Consider the following 14,426-nt stretch of genomic DNA (forward strand, 5'->3'; position numbering starts at 1 on the left):
ACTCTTTATAGGATTGGAGCCATTGACTTACAATTATATGGACGACGGGTCTAATACAAAAACCACGAAAAAAATGTCCCAAGTCAACCTATTTAAACGTAGTGACATGTAAAGGAATATGTAAAAGCTAAAACGTTGAATTTAAATTGTAATGTCATCGCAGTACTGTCTAATTTTTCTTGCTTCGTTGTCAGTCGAACAAACGAAGACTAAAGCGTGAATGACACTCTGTATACAATTTTAACGCCCTATAGTTCGGACACTTTTTAGCGCGGACCCGACGTCCATATAATTGTAAGTCAATGATTGGAGCTTATGAAAGTAAGGCATCGATTTATGACAAAAGGTACAGTCAATAATAAAACAGCTAACGTCCAAATTTAAAACGAGGTCAATCAGAACTGGGGCGAATTAAATAGGTTGGCATTCGGTATGTGATTCGTGGCGTAATGAATTTTTGTCTAATAATAAATTACATAAATCGCAGTCTCAATAATAAAGTGTCGAAAGTAATGATGACAGATTAAAAAAAACGTACTTGATGTAAATGCCACTTAGCTCTTGCCAAATATAACAAAATTATATATTTTTTACATTATTGATATGGGACAGTATAGGGTCATAATAAAATAACATAATAAATAAATAATATTGACATGGAAAAAAAAAACGTTATTTTTCTTTTGCCAGTTGCCCTAAAATATAATATTTACTTATCCATTTATAAACGAGAATATAAATATATATATACATTTGTATATGTATGTATGTTTTGAACTGTCAATCTTAAAAATTGAGAACGTACGCTTCTCAATTTCGCAATTTTCAGTTACGACAGTGTATGATTTCATGTGCGAAACATTCTTTAATGAATAAGGTGTTTTGGTCTCGTTTAACTTCACCCTATAGTTCTGATTCACCCCTAAAAAGGGGAATATACACTTAGATTTAGAAGCTAATTAAAAATTTTGTTCCAAAGCAGATCTGAGTAACTTAAAATTAATTTGTGGTATAACTTTTAGTTTAATAACAAAATAAGCCTAAATTGATGGTACCTAAATAAGTACATCACCACTTAGAACATGCGAACACAACTTTGTTTGACGTATTAAATGCTTAATAAAATGCATTTAATAAAAAAACCTTATCTTTTTTTCGATTTTGTTATACATCTTTTGAATGTATATATCGTCAAAATGATATAAAATTAAAATAAATTATAAGAATAAAAACATGTTAAAGTTATAAAACGTTAAAGTTAAACGCTACTAAAATATAAGCTACCTTTTTGCGAAGACAACGAGTTCCTTATTAAAAATAAAAATTCCAAAAATAAAAACTAAAAAACAAACATTTTTATTTACAAACAAGAAGACGTTAGTAATTAGCTAATGCGTCACTTTGTATGGTTTTTGAAACCTGTAGCATCCTTTCTTCTAAGATGGCGGCAAGAAACTAAAAAGGCACGTATATTCTGTTGCCACTAGTTTTATTATTAGCCAGAATTATTTTTGCAAGTGATTATAGTTTACAAAATATAATTTGTAAACTATACTTTTTGATTTGAACTGCCTCCGTGGCCGAACGGTTACCATGCCGGACTGCCACGCAGAGGTCCCAGGTTCGATTCCCGGGCCGGGAGAAATATTTGTATGGCCTACATTTATTTCTCTCGTGAGTTTGGGTGTAATTTGTGGTTGTCTAATTGTGTGTCCATGGCACCCGCGACACAGGGTTTCCCTAGTGCGGGGCTATGTTGATTGTGAGCGTTATTATTTATTATTATAATTAGGACAGAGGAATGTCACACATAATTTACCTAAGCATCAAGTACATAGAGTAGATAACACCTCCCTCGGAAGTCGCTGTGTTGAATAAATTTAGCAGCAGTAGAGCTCCTTGTAGAAGAGTATATCCAGGAAAGTACTGCCATCTTACCTATTTCTCCGCCAAGCGGCAATATGAGCATTACTGCGTTCTGATTTTGGTTCTGGTTCTGGTTCTGGTGAAATTACAGGCAAATGGGACAAGTCAACTTTACGTCCAAGACTGAAATTTATCAAACGAATTTTGCCGAAGTTTAAGCATGAACCAATAACACAAGAGGACTACTAATATCCATACTACAGATTGTAACTCTGCAAAAGGTCTGCGCCGAAGTCCCTACCGACTCTTTCAAAGGGTAGGGACGTAGGAAGCATTGACGTTGTCCAGAGACGCTACCGGATTTGAAAAAGAAACCTGAATTATCTATATAAACTACATTACATATATATTTTTCTTGTGATTTTTTGTTAAGTAAATATAAAAATATGTGTTTTCAATTACAAAATTACAACTTTTCAGGTGAGAGTTTAAGAACGAAATTATTCTATAACTTTTTCACCTCTCTAGCTCGGAAAGGCTTTCTTTCTCTTTAGAAATCCGCGCTAGCGTGGAAAAGGTTTTTTAAAATTCGAACTTGACGATGGACTGTGGTGCACCTAGTGTTAGTCATGGAAAAAATTCCGTTTTGAAAAAATAAAACTTTTCAGAAAATATTTAATATTTTTTCAGATTTCCATTATTTTTTTCCAATTTTCCACATTTGACGTTGACACCTGTCAAAAGTTGAAGTTACTGACGAAAACGATGGAGCCATCTAAAAATCCATTAAATAATAAGTTTGTGACTTGTGGCCAGAGACGGAAGAGCGCCCAGGTTTCATCCCGGCGCTTTGTTAAAGTCAGGTTTAAATCGGGTTAAAATCCATTAATGCCGGAAATCGAGGGCAAACGATATTTACTAAAATATTTGTTGTAAATTGAATTTTGTTCATATTTAATGATATTATTACAAAATGTTATGGATGATTCGATTTGCCTTCCTATTGAATCGAATCACTTGAAAATCGAATTCGTATACACTTGAATCGATCTTCATAAAAATTTAATCGTAATGTGCATCCTAAATAGTGAGAATTCATAGGATTGCAATGTAGGTACAGGGCCAAGAGCACGTCAAGCTTGACACTTAAGACTTAAATCCAACTCTATGCCGCTTACGATAATCTGAACGGTCCAAAGTACAAAGTAATAAGTATGGAATTATAGCAAATTCCGTATTCGCGGTTTCTGCCCTCGATTTTAGGTACAAATTGGTAGAAACCCGGTTAAACCCCGGGCGGGTTGATTGCACTTTCCATCTCTGCTTGTGACTAAAAACTTAAATTTTCAGTATGAAAAAAATATAATTAAGTAAATAAATATACCTATCTACAGATAATATCCCATAGAATGTGTTCTAGCGTTCTTGTAGTAATCGAAATAATCGATTGGTGAACTGGCGTGTTTTTTGACTACATCGTCGAATTGCATTTGGTCACCCCAATCAGCCTGGAAAATAAGGTTGAATAACAATAAATACGTTTAAAATCTCTTGAATACAACAACAACAAAAAACTTAAGCTAGGCTAGCTACTGACAAGCCACTACTATCAACTTTTAGTGATCATCTACCCATTCATAAGTCCCACTGCTGGCCACTGGTCTCCTCTCAGACGAGGGTTGTTTTTCCTTCACCGATGGTAAATTTCAAATTAAATTTCGCACATCAATTCCTAAAACTCAGAGGTGCGAGACGGTATTCTAATTCCCGGTCTCTGCTTTTATCTCATTGTTTTGTTACAGCCTTTACGCCCTTACTTTACCTGTTCTTTTCCCTTCCTGTACTCTTTCCTTGTTACTACAATAAAAGTCATGTGGACCGAGCCTTGTTAAATACAATTGTTTGAGTGGTGCGATTCAAATAAGGGCCCATCACATCGTGCTCTGCGTTCACTAATACCTACACACTTGTCACGTGGGCCTCGCGTAATTAAATACAAGGCTCGGTTTACATTACTTATATTGTAAAAATAAAGAAAGAGTACAGGAAGGGAAAAGGACAGAGACGCAGTGAGTTAAATCATTAGGCTTTTTAATTTTTAGAGGAAATCAAACGTGCCTACAAAATCCTGCTATTAGCGGGCTTTACAAAGACACTCTATCGAACGTGATACAGCATATTATGCGCGATTGAGCGCGCGTGTAAAGATGTTGGAAGGAAAATCAGTTCCATCCACTCCAACACGCGGAAGTTTCACGCGGTCTAACCTGTGTTATTAGCCTTTACACGGACGCTCTTTCCGTTGTAACAAAAACGAACACGAGCGATCGCGCGCGAAAGAAATAATATAGAAAAATGCTGATTACTAGCATAAATAAAAACAAAATACAAAAAATTTGATGATCAGAGGTTCGAACTCCACTTTTAGTATTCATACTTTGGACAAAGAGGACACTAGACCATACATTTTGCATGTGTAAACTTAAGTTTCGAGTCGAAAATATATATTTTTATCTAATTGAAATATTGTATGTGAATAGTTATATGAATTTGAAATGTATCATGAATTCCTCCAATCGTGTATACAATAAAAGTATAAGTTTTGGCCGTCAATTTTGCGAAAATCTTAAATAACTATTATTTCGCCTTACCAACTCCATCTAGTGGCTATTAGATTACTTAAAACCGTGACGATCCCTCTTAAAAAATTTCAAACATGTAATTCCTGTACGCTCCTGATCACACGCGAAAGAGTGACTGTGTAAAGGGGGCAATTGACACTCTAGGGGCAGCAGACTTAGGACCAAGGGGTAATTGTCTAGCACAATATTACTCAAAAGAGTTACACTTACCATGTTAGGAAACAAGGACCGTTTCTCATCAAATTTTCGTTCATTGACGCATCGCAGAAGGTACAGACGCTCCACCCACGGCCAGATCATGTAATCTAACATGCCTGGTCTGTTGCCACCGAAAAAGTTTGTTCCTGAAAATATTCCGGTGACTATTTCATATCTTGTAATCAGAGATGGCCTAGCATATTTACTTAAATTTCAAGTAATATAATAGAGAATTTCTGACAAAATAATCAAGTGTTGAAATCGCAGATATATATCTAAATAGATGCCCCAAGTAACGCGATCTGTATGAAAACCAAGCGTGCCACATTTTTTGTACCTCTGATGACGTCTTAAGCGCTATTTGTGATGACTAGTGATGGGAAATCATCAGTGATCAGAATCGAGAACCGTGGTGTACCAAGTGAACATAAAAAAATTGACCAAAAACATAACGAAGCGGCCGTACCACGAAACTGAATGCATTATAAGAAAGTATCGCTCGTTCGATATTCATGGCTTAATAGAAGAACCACAGATGTACCGCACCAAATAAAGCCGCAATGTAATACAAATCAAGATAGACTCGTTTGCATATTTGTTGAAATTCATTCAAAATGAAAATAATTGATTTTAAAATTAATGAAGCATATTCTGATTACAAAATTACTTAACTGTGGAAAGAAACGTCCCTGTTTATTCATCTATTCGTAGCTGTGTGTCTTTGCTGTTTCTAATGCCACAATTAGGCATTTCTCGTATTTTCGACTGATGTTTAACTACGATAACGGCCGGTCGCGTTCTACACTACACTAAGTTATTACATTTTTATAGAAAGTAGATGACCAAGACGACATATTATGTGAAGCGAGTCTCTCAACCTGATGGATCAATGGCGCAAGCGTGTAGTTAAAGACACAAACAGCCAATGTCTCTTCAAACTGTCTGCGAGTTTGGGATCATCGACAATACGAACAGCCTGTCTTTGGACGGAGTCAAGTAAATTAAGCCCGTATGTTAGATTAAGTTGAAAATAAACGTGCAGATTAAGTTACCTCTGGAATCCATTTCTTTTTCAAAAATATCCAACGTTTGGATGATCTGTTCGCTGCCGTACGCAAAGTTAGTATCGAAACATTCCAAGCTGCCTTTAATCAGCTGAAAAAGAAAGATTGTTTTAAATTGTATTTGTTTTAAAAAGAAAAACAAGATTATATGGACAAATTCTTGGATGACACGATGGTTCCGAAATAAAGACATACTGAAGAGACACTGATGGTTGTAGAATGCGGATTTTTTCTTATTTGTTCAAATTGTAATCTTATTATTATTACCTCGTACTCGTGCATCTGATATAACACCACCAGGCGCACGACTTGTTCGTCCCGTCACTTTAAATTATTTAAAAAAAAGTAGTCCAACACCCGCCTGTTCAAAAGGCACTATTGAAATTGAATAGTATTTATTGCACCCCAAAATTAAACATGCCCTGTCTACAATTTCGCAACTCTGTAGTGGAATCTCTATTTTCAGGGCGCAAAAGGGACTTCTTTAGCCTTAGGGAAATGAAAGCTCGGTCTACAATTTTTTTTTATATGATACCAAGTGACGGAACGAACAAGTCGTGTGTCTGGTGGTAAGCGTCACGCCTGTCCCTAACAGTGCAGTGTCACTTTAAATCACAAAATATCTGAGGGGCACTGCCACTGCGCCCGACACCCTGAGACATAAGTTCACAAGTCCCATGTGCCTGTAATTTCACCAGCACCCTTACCCTTCAAAACCGGAACACAGTAATGCAGACATTACTGCTTGGCGGCAGAAATAGGTAAGGCGGCGTGACAGTACTTCCATGGGGGGTGATTCACGTAATCAAACCGTTACGACATCGTAGCAATTTAGTCGTTCAACTGCTTTTTCGTATTCACGTGTGACAGTGTACGTCAACGAGTCCAATTTTAAAGTCGTTCGATCCAAATGTCGTTATAGCGTATTCTGGTATATGAATCGAACTTAAGTCGACTCTAAACGACAAGTCATACGTATTCTGCTAAAATTTTGACAGTTCTTTCAATACACTTTCGACGACTAAATGTCAAATTCAAAATCCAAGATCTCGTTCATTACTCGTTACGTTTCGATTCTACTTATATCAACGTTCGTTCAAGTGATACGTGAACACCAATTTTGAACAGGACTTCGATCGAACGACTACGTAACTTGAACGATATTTTGATAGCTTGAACTTACGTGGATCGCACTGCTGGACGAACTCTTTCACAAGGACTCTAGCTCTATTTATCTTTATTTCTATCTCTCTCTTACCTCATTAAACCTCTCAATGAGCAGACGGTCCTGTGCCTTCATGTAAGGGTCCCTGTTGTGCAGAGGAGTCCGAGGATACTTCTCGTCCAGATAATCGCAAATGACGATGCTCTCGAAGAGGAACTTGTCCCCTTCGCTTGTTGGTACCTCCAGAACCGGGATTTTTACTGAAATTGGAAATACGTAATGGTATACCTAATTCAAAGCAATGATTTTGACCCCTTAATGATTATTGCTCGGTATCGCGCATTCTAGCGATGTTAATCTTCTTTGTGTTTTTTTCTCTCCTATATTTGCTTATCAATAACAGCAGTGCAACACTCCAATTCTACAATTCTGCTTGCTGCCGGACATTGGGGAATATGAACTCTCTTATTTTCCCAATTCCCGACACGTAGAAATACTCGAACGAGTTAGTTTACAACTCCATTCCCCACAAAATCCCCTATAAAATTTGTAATTACCCAGACATTTTATTGAGTAGCCTAAAATCGCCTTTTCCTATTTCAAACATAGCCTAAATATCGCCGAGTCGCCGATCACTTTTTTAGTCGCCGCGCGACCCCTCCAAGTAGCCTAAATGGCGAAAAATCGCCTAATCTGGCAACAGTGACCGTGATAGTGAGATGCCCTGCCGCACGAAATAAGGTGTGTCACTGGACGAGAAGCGGGAAAAACTGTATCGCTAGATCAAATGGTTTATCTATTTACTATTAAATAATGGTGTTAGGAAAAAAATACTATATGCTTAAGGATATTATCTAAAGAATGTGCTAATTTATTACACGATAGGATGTCCTTCAACAGATCATATAAAATCGTGAATACAGGCGAAAATAATTACGTACGAATTATTTTAGAATCACTTTGCACATAATTTTCATATTGACTTACCAGGGTCGTTTGCCATGGTTAAACGAAATCGTGTTCGCTCTAAGTTTAATATAATATACTTTGATTGTAGTCTCTCTTGTCTCTCCATTATTCACTTGATGTGTTGTAACTACACGCGGGGTGGGTGCGCGGAGACCTATCATACAGGCTAGACCTAGTTTAGGCTCCAGGCTCCCACAAATGTAACTAACTAATCTAAATACCTTATTGTTAATATGCGTCATTTGGCTTTGTGAGGAGAAATAAATAATTTTGTATTTTTTTGTATATTAACTGCCTCTGTGGCCGAACGGTTACTATGACTGCTACGCAGAGGTCCCAGATTCGATTCCCGGGCCGGAAGAAATATTGTATGGCCTACTCTCTCGTGAGTCTCGTCTCGTCTATTTCTCTCGTGAGTTTGGGTGTAATTTGTGGTTGTCTATGTGTGTGGCCATGGCACCCACGACACAGGGTTTCCCTAGTGCGGGGCTGTTGAGAGCTTGAAGATATTCCCCTTTAAGTACTGCTGATAAACGAATAAATTTTGGTTTTCAACTGAAGCTTTATTAGTCATTAAATTCACATTTATTCCAAAATTTGCAAATTGGCCTGCAGTTTGATGACACACCGCGCCACCCGCTGCCCCGTCAGCCGCCATCGGGCGCTTGTCGACGGTGGATTTGCGTCAAAATTTCTCCGCTTGTTCTTATTTCATTCATATTAATTTACAGATTGTGGAACGTGTGAGGCGACCCCCCCCCCAGTGTTTTTTGTTTTAGAGTTGAATTTTGTCAAAGACTATCAATACCGTAATACCGTGGACAGAGGCGACAGTCTATACCTATTAGGAATAAGCTAGCTAGTTATTATTGAGTGTTTACCAATGATATTTATCCATAGTCGACGAATTAACGTAAAACCCCTGGCAAAGTCGCCATTATTTGCAAAATACATTTTATTTTCCGCTTAATAATTATTATTATATTACTAAAAAGAAAATTAAGTAAAAGAAAAATACAGTCTAGTTGTTAAAATTATTCATGTTAATTATGTATTTTTCCTCGCCCATACAGCCATCTTTTTTTTATTTATTTTTTATTTATTATGTGGTAACCATTGTAACTATTTTATATATATACTCCCGGACACATAATTCGAGCCACCTTACATTTTCAGTATTAAATGCTAAGCTTAAGAGGAAGCAGAGGAAAAATTACTAATCTTCGATTTGATTTTAGAGGGGTATATCCACTTTAAAGTTAAAAATAAAATATTGTATGAGTAACTACACGATATATTCAAGCATAGACATTAATCAGAAACATAAAACAATAAAGTTTCCTCCATAGATAAAAATCACGAAATGACCTCTAATTTTCACATTTTTTCGATTTATCCTCGAAATGCTACAGGTTATTAGGACAAAAATTAGATAATTAATTATATTTACGCATGATCGACAACTGTCACTACGGATTTTTTTTAATCCCTTTAGTTTTAGAGTTATTCCGCTAAAACGAATTTGGTACTTTTAATGCGCAAAATTCAACATCTCCTGTCGCATGTCACGCGAACTTCAGGCATACATTTGTTTCACAAATTTGGGCGGAGCCAACGTCAAAACTTTTTTGGCATGAGAGCTCTTAAACAATGCTTGATTGCTCAAAAATGCTATTATACAACTTTGAAACTGGTATACTAAATGTCGTTTCCTTAAGTCCTTATTGAAAATTTGAATTTAAAATATTGGAGAAAACTTTTTCATCGATGATAACTATATTTTCACTAGGAGCACTATTAATCCTCTCTTGTATCCATTTTATAGATATTATAATATGTATTTATCTAAGTCATCATCATCATCATCATCATCAGCCTATTGCAGTCCACTGCTGGACATAGGCCTCCCCTAATGCACGCCATTTCGCCCTGTTCTCGGCTTGACGCATCCATTTCCTGCCAGCAATCTTCCGCAGATCGTCACTCCATCTGGCTGGAGGGCGTCCCACACTACGTTTGCCAAGTCGTGGTCTCCACTCAAGAACTCGTTTACCCCAGCGGTTGTCGGTTCTTCGGCAGATATGTCCAGCCCACTGCCACTTCAGCTTGCTTATCCGAAGAGCTATGTCGATCACTTTGGTTCTCTGTCTGATAACCTCATTACGGAGTTTATCTTTCAGAGAAACTCCGAGCATAGCTCGTTCCATAGCTCGCTGAGCGACTTTAAACTGGTGGACTAGCCGTATCGTGAGTGTCCACGACTCAGCTCCGTACGTTAGAACTGGTAGGACGCACTGGTTGAAAACCTTTGTTTTCAAGCTCTGCGGGATGGGCGACGAAAAGACTCGACGTAGCTTCCCAAACGCTGCCCAGCCAAGCTGAATCCTCCTCCTGGCCTCCTTCTCGAAGTTATTTCTACCTAACTGCAGAATCTGCCCGAGGTAAGTGTATTCGGAAACAACTTCAAGAAGGTGGCCATCGACGCAGATGGGTCTCGGATCAATGTGGTCATTGATCATGACTTTGGTTTTATCAAAGTTCATGCCGAGACCAATCCGCCGCGAGGCGGATGCTAGGCTGTTCAGCATCTGATCCAGTTCCTCCAGCGATTCTGCCATTAGGACTATGTCATCTGCAAATCGCAAGTGTGAGATGTACTCGCCGTTTATGTTAATGCCCATCCTTTTCCAGTCCAGCGTCTTAAACATATCCTCCAATGCAGCGGTGAACAGTTTCGGGGATATGACATCCCCCTGTCTCACCCCTCTGCGTAATTGGATAGGTTCAGACTGCTGGTCCTGTACTTGGACACTCATGGTAGCAGCATCGTAAAGACATCTCAACACTTGTATATAACGATAGTCCACTTGGCACCGCTGTAAGGATTCCAGGACAGCCCAGGTTTCGACAGAGTCAAAGGCCTTCTCATAGTCCACGAAAGCTAAACACAGGGGCCGATTATACTCTTCGGACTTCTGTATAATCTGCCTCACTGTGTGTATGTGGTCTATGGTGCCATATCCTCCCCGAAACCCGGCCTGTTCCGGTGGCTGAAACTCGTCGAGTCTTCTTGCGAGGCGATTCGTGATGACTCTAGAAAACAGCTTGTAGACGTGACTCAGGAGTGAGATGGGTCGGTAGTTTTTCAGTAGAGTTTTATCTCCCTTTTTAAAGAAGAGAACTACAATACTCCTGTTCCACGCCCGTGGAGTTCTCCCGCAGTGAATGACCAAGTTAAAGAGCTTCTGAAGTTCCTGGATAATAGGAACTCCTCCAGACTTCAAAAGCTCCGAAGTAACTCCGTCTTCACCGGGGGCTTTTCCATTTTTAAGCTGTTTTAGAGCCAACACGATCTCGTCTTGACTGATTTCTGGCAGGTCGTCGGTATAGTGGCGCGTCAAGGTGGCTCTCAAATCGTGATTGTCACGCTGGACCCGAGGAGCATTTACAGCGTACAAACGGCCATAGAAGTCCTCTATCTCGGCGAGTATCTGCGGCTTTGACGTAACGGTTAGGCCATCGTGCGTTGTAAGCTTCGTCAGGTGGCTCCTTCCAAGCTGCTGAGTGAATACTTTGGACCCTCGGTTTCGCTCTATCGCCTCCTCAATGAGGCGTGTATTGGAACTCCGAAGGTCACGCCGTACCATCTTCGCAATCTGCTTGTTTAGGTATGACCTCTCTGACGAAGTGGCCTGGATGTCATCGCGTCTTTTCGTCATAAGTCGCAGAGTCTCATCCGAGAGTTTAGACTTCTTTCCCGTACGCTGCAATTGACAGAATTTGATGCCCTCGCTTCTCAGCGTCCCAACCACGCTTTGTAGGGCCTCGTCAACGTCCTCGGTGGGTTTCAGCTCGACGAATCTCGCTTCGAGAAGTTCGTGGAACTTCTCGGAGCCCGCCATGATCTGGAGTGGATTAGGACGGAGCGTGGACTTCATCAAGCGGCTTCTTTCAAGTTTGACATCGATATTCAGAGAGCCTCGTACAAGTCGGTGATCAGATCCGGTGCTAAACCTGTTGATCACTGAGACATCTCTGAATATGTGTCTCTTGTCCGTCAGGATGAAATCGATCTCATTTTTAGTCACAGCGTCGGGGCTTCGCCAAGTCCACTTCCTTTGAGGCTTCTTCTTGAAGAACGAATTCATCAAGAAGAGCCCCTCGTGCTCGAGGAAGTTGTGAAGATCTAAGTATTTGCAATATAAACGACGCCGGATGATTGATTATATACATCATACTTTAAAATTGACTTTCTACTAATTCAAATTAAAGAGAAATAATTTTTTGAAATAGTTTTTCGGCCCTGGTGTAAAGCACTGTTTTTCGAGATACGACAAGATCGTTTTCCGGCGTCGATAGTCTGTAGAAAATTTAATATCTTTTAATACAGTTGCTCAAAACGTGGTATTTTTCGTACTACAAATCGTGCCGAAAGTTGGATTTTTCGCACTAGTGCTTTTTACTTTTGACTTTGTTTTTTTTAATTTACTGTTGTTTCAAGTCTTAAACGTAGAACTAAAGAGGTTGTATATTTATTTGCTATTTATGTGCTTTGTGACGTAGGTCATTCGTCATTAAAACTTATATTTACTTGCAAACATGTTATTTGTTTAAATTGCGTAGGTGTTTTACAAAACAACGGAATACATTTGAAAATACCAAAGTATTTTCCATAAAGATGGCTGATTGAGTATTAACAATGACCAGGAGGTGAGTATTACGCGAGACCGCTGCGCGCCACTAAAATAAGTATATTTATTGTACCTGAATACTGGCAACAGTTGCCATATTGAAAAAAGTCGGCCAAAAAAGGAGATTTTTTAAAATAGTGTTTTATTTTACTTTCAATGTAATTTTTTCGCAAATGTATTAAAAAACGTTGATACACGTGCGGATTTGTCGTTTTCACTTGTCTCGAAGCCTCGAGACTCGTAATAATAAAAATAACTATTTGCTATTTCTTTTTATTATTATTTTATTACATAATTAAATTTTGTTTTGTTGGGTACGAACCCGTTATTGTAATTACTGTGTCCTTACAATAACGGTATATATTAGGGGTTAAAGTATGAAATTGCCGTTTTATTGCAATAGGTTCTTTGAATTTTCATAGAATCTTCATGGTTTGGAGAGGGGTCTACTAATGAACGCACCGTGCGATTTTGGTTTAAACGCTTTCGTGATGGAAATTTCGACTTAAAGAACGAGCCACGAGGAAGACCGCCCACACAGGTGAATAACGATGAATTAAGAGAGATAGTGGAAGCCGATCCTAGTCAAACTACCCAGGAATTAGCGGCATGGTTTAACGTTACCTTACCCACAATATTGACTCACTTGCGTCAAATCAATAAAATAAAAAAATACGAAAAATGGGTGCCTCATGATTTGACTGATCTGCAGAAAGAAACGCGTGTTGAAACTTGTGTTGCCTTGTTGAACCGGTACAGAAATGAAGGAATATTGGATCGAATTGTAACATGTGATGAAAAGTGGATTCTTTATGATAACCGGAAAAGAAAAATGCAATGGCTGACCCCAGGTCAAATGCCACAACAGTGTCCTAAAGCAAAACTTACCAATAAAAAGGTAATGGTAACTGTTTGGTGGTCTCAGCATGGTGTTATTCACTATAGTTTTCTTCGATCTGGTCAAGCAATAACGGCAGATGTCTATTGTGCCGAACTCCGAACCATGTTGACAAAACTAGCAGTAAAACAGCCCCGACTCATGAATCGATCTTCACCATTATTGCTCCACGACAACGCGAGACCTCACACAGCACGAGAAACCATTTTGACCCTTCAGGAACTGCAGTTAGAAACCATTCGTCATCCTCCGTATTCACCAGACCTTGCTCCAACGGACTACCATTTTTTTCGTGATTTGGACAATTATCTACGTCACAAGAAGTTTTCTTCCCAGGAGGCAGTACAAAATGCTTTCACACAGTTTGTGCAGTCTAGATCGTCGGAGTTCTATCGCAAAGGCATTAATAACCTTCCCATTAGATGGCAGCAATGTATAGATAATAATGGCAACTATTTTGATTAAATAAATTTGTTAAAAATGTAAAAAATGAACAATTTAGATTTTCAGTACAAATCGGCAATTTCATACTTTAACCCCTATTATTTCGTAACGGTATATGTTTATACATTTTGTACTACAGGAAGAAATTCCTTACAGAAATAAGCAGTACCTTTTGTTTGTATTTTCCTGTACAATAAATAATAAAATAAAATAAATAAACAAATATTTTTATATAAAATTTTATTAGGACAAAAATGCTCCAATTATGTGTCCGGGAGTGTATTATCCCTACTCTATAATTGTGTAGTCAGAACACTCTGTTGTTTATTAATCTATGATATTGAAGTGTTGAGTCTTCACGGCACATCAGCGAAACAGCGTGACTATGGAACGCCGCATCTAGTACGCTTGTATACATTGACGGTAGCAGTAAAAATAATCAACTTACATCTCGGATTCTTATTCTTGAACCATTCCGGCAGCCTCAAA

The 14,426-nt window shown here is 38.4% G+C and overlaps 1 protein-coding gene across 1 annotated transcript; it reads right to left on the reverse strand.

Annotated features, from left to right (window-relative positions):
• Positions 1-2,567: 2,567 nt before the first annotated feature.
• LOC113237736 (pyrimidodiazepine synthase-like) lies at positions 2,568-14,420 on the reverse strand. The gene is made up of 5 exons (XM_026474316.1): positions 14,386-14,420; positions 7,029-7,195; positions 5,759-5,861; positions 4,719-4,852; positions 2,568-3,374 (listed from the first exon to the last, which is right to left on the reverse strand). Exons 2-5 carry the CDS (start codon positions 7,068-7,070, stop codon positions 3,255-3,257), a joined length of 399 nt encoding a protein of 132 aa, XP_026330101.1. The 5' UTR covers positions 7,071-7,195; positions 14,386-14,420; the 3' UTR covers positions 2,568-3,254.
• Between the last annotated feature and the right edge of the window lie 6 nt (positions 14,421-14,426).

Source organism: Hyposmocoma kahamanoa, unplaced genomic scaffold (assembly GCF_003589595.1).
Source record: "Hyposmocoma kahamanoa isolate Upper Pololo Valley unplaced genomic scaffold, ASM358959v1 93920, whole genome shotgun sequence".
Classification (NCBI taxonomy): domain Eukaryota; kingdom Metazoa; phylum Arthropoda; class Insecta; order Lepidoptera; family Cosmopterigidae; genus Hyposmocoma; species Hyposmocoma kahamanoa.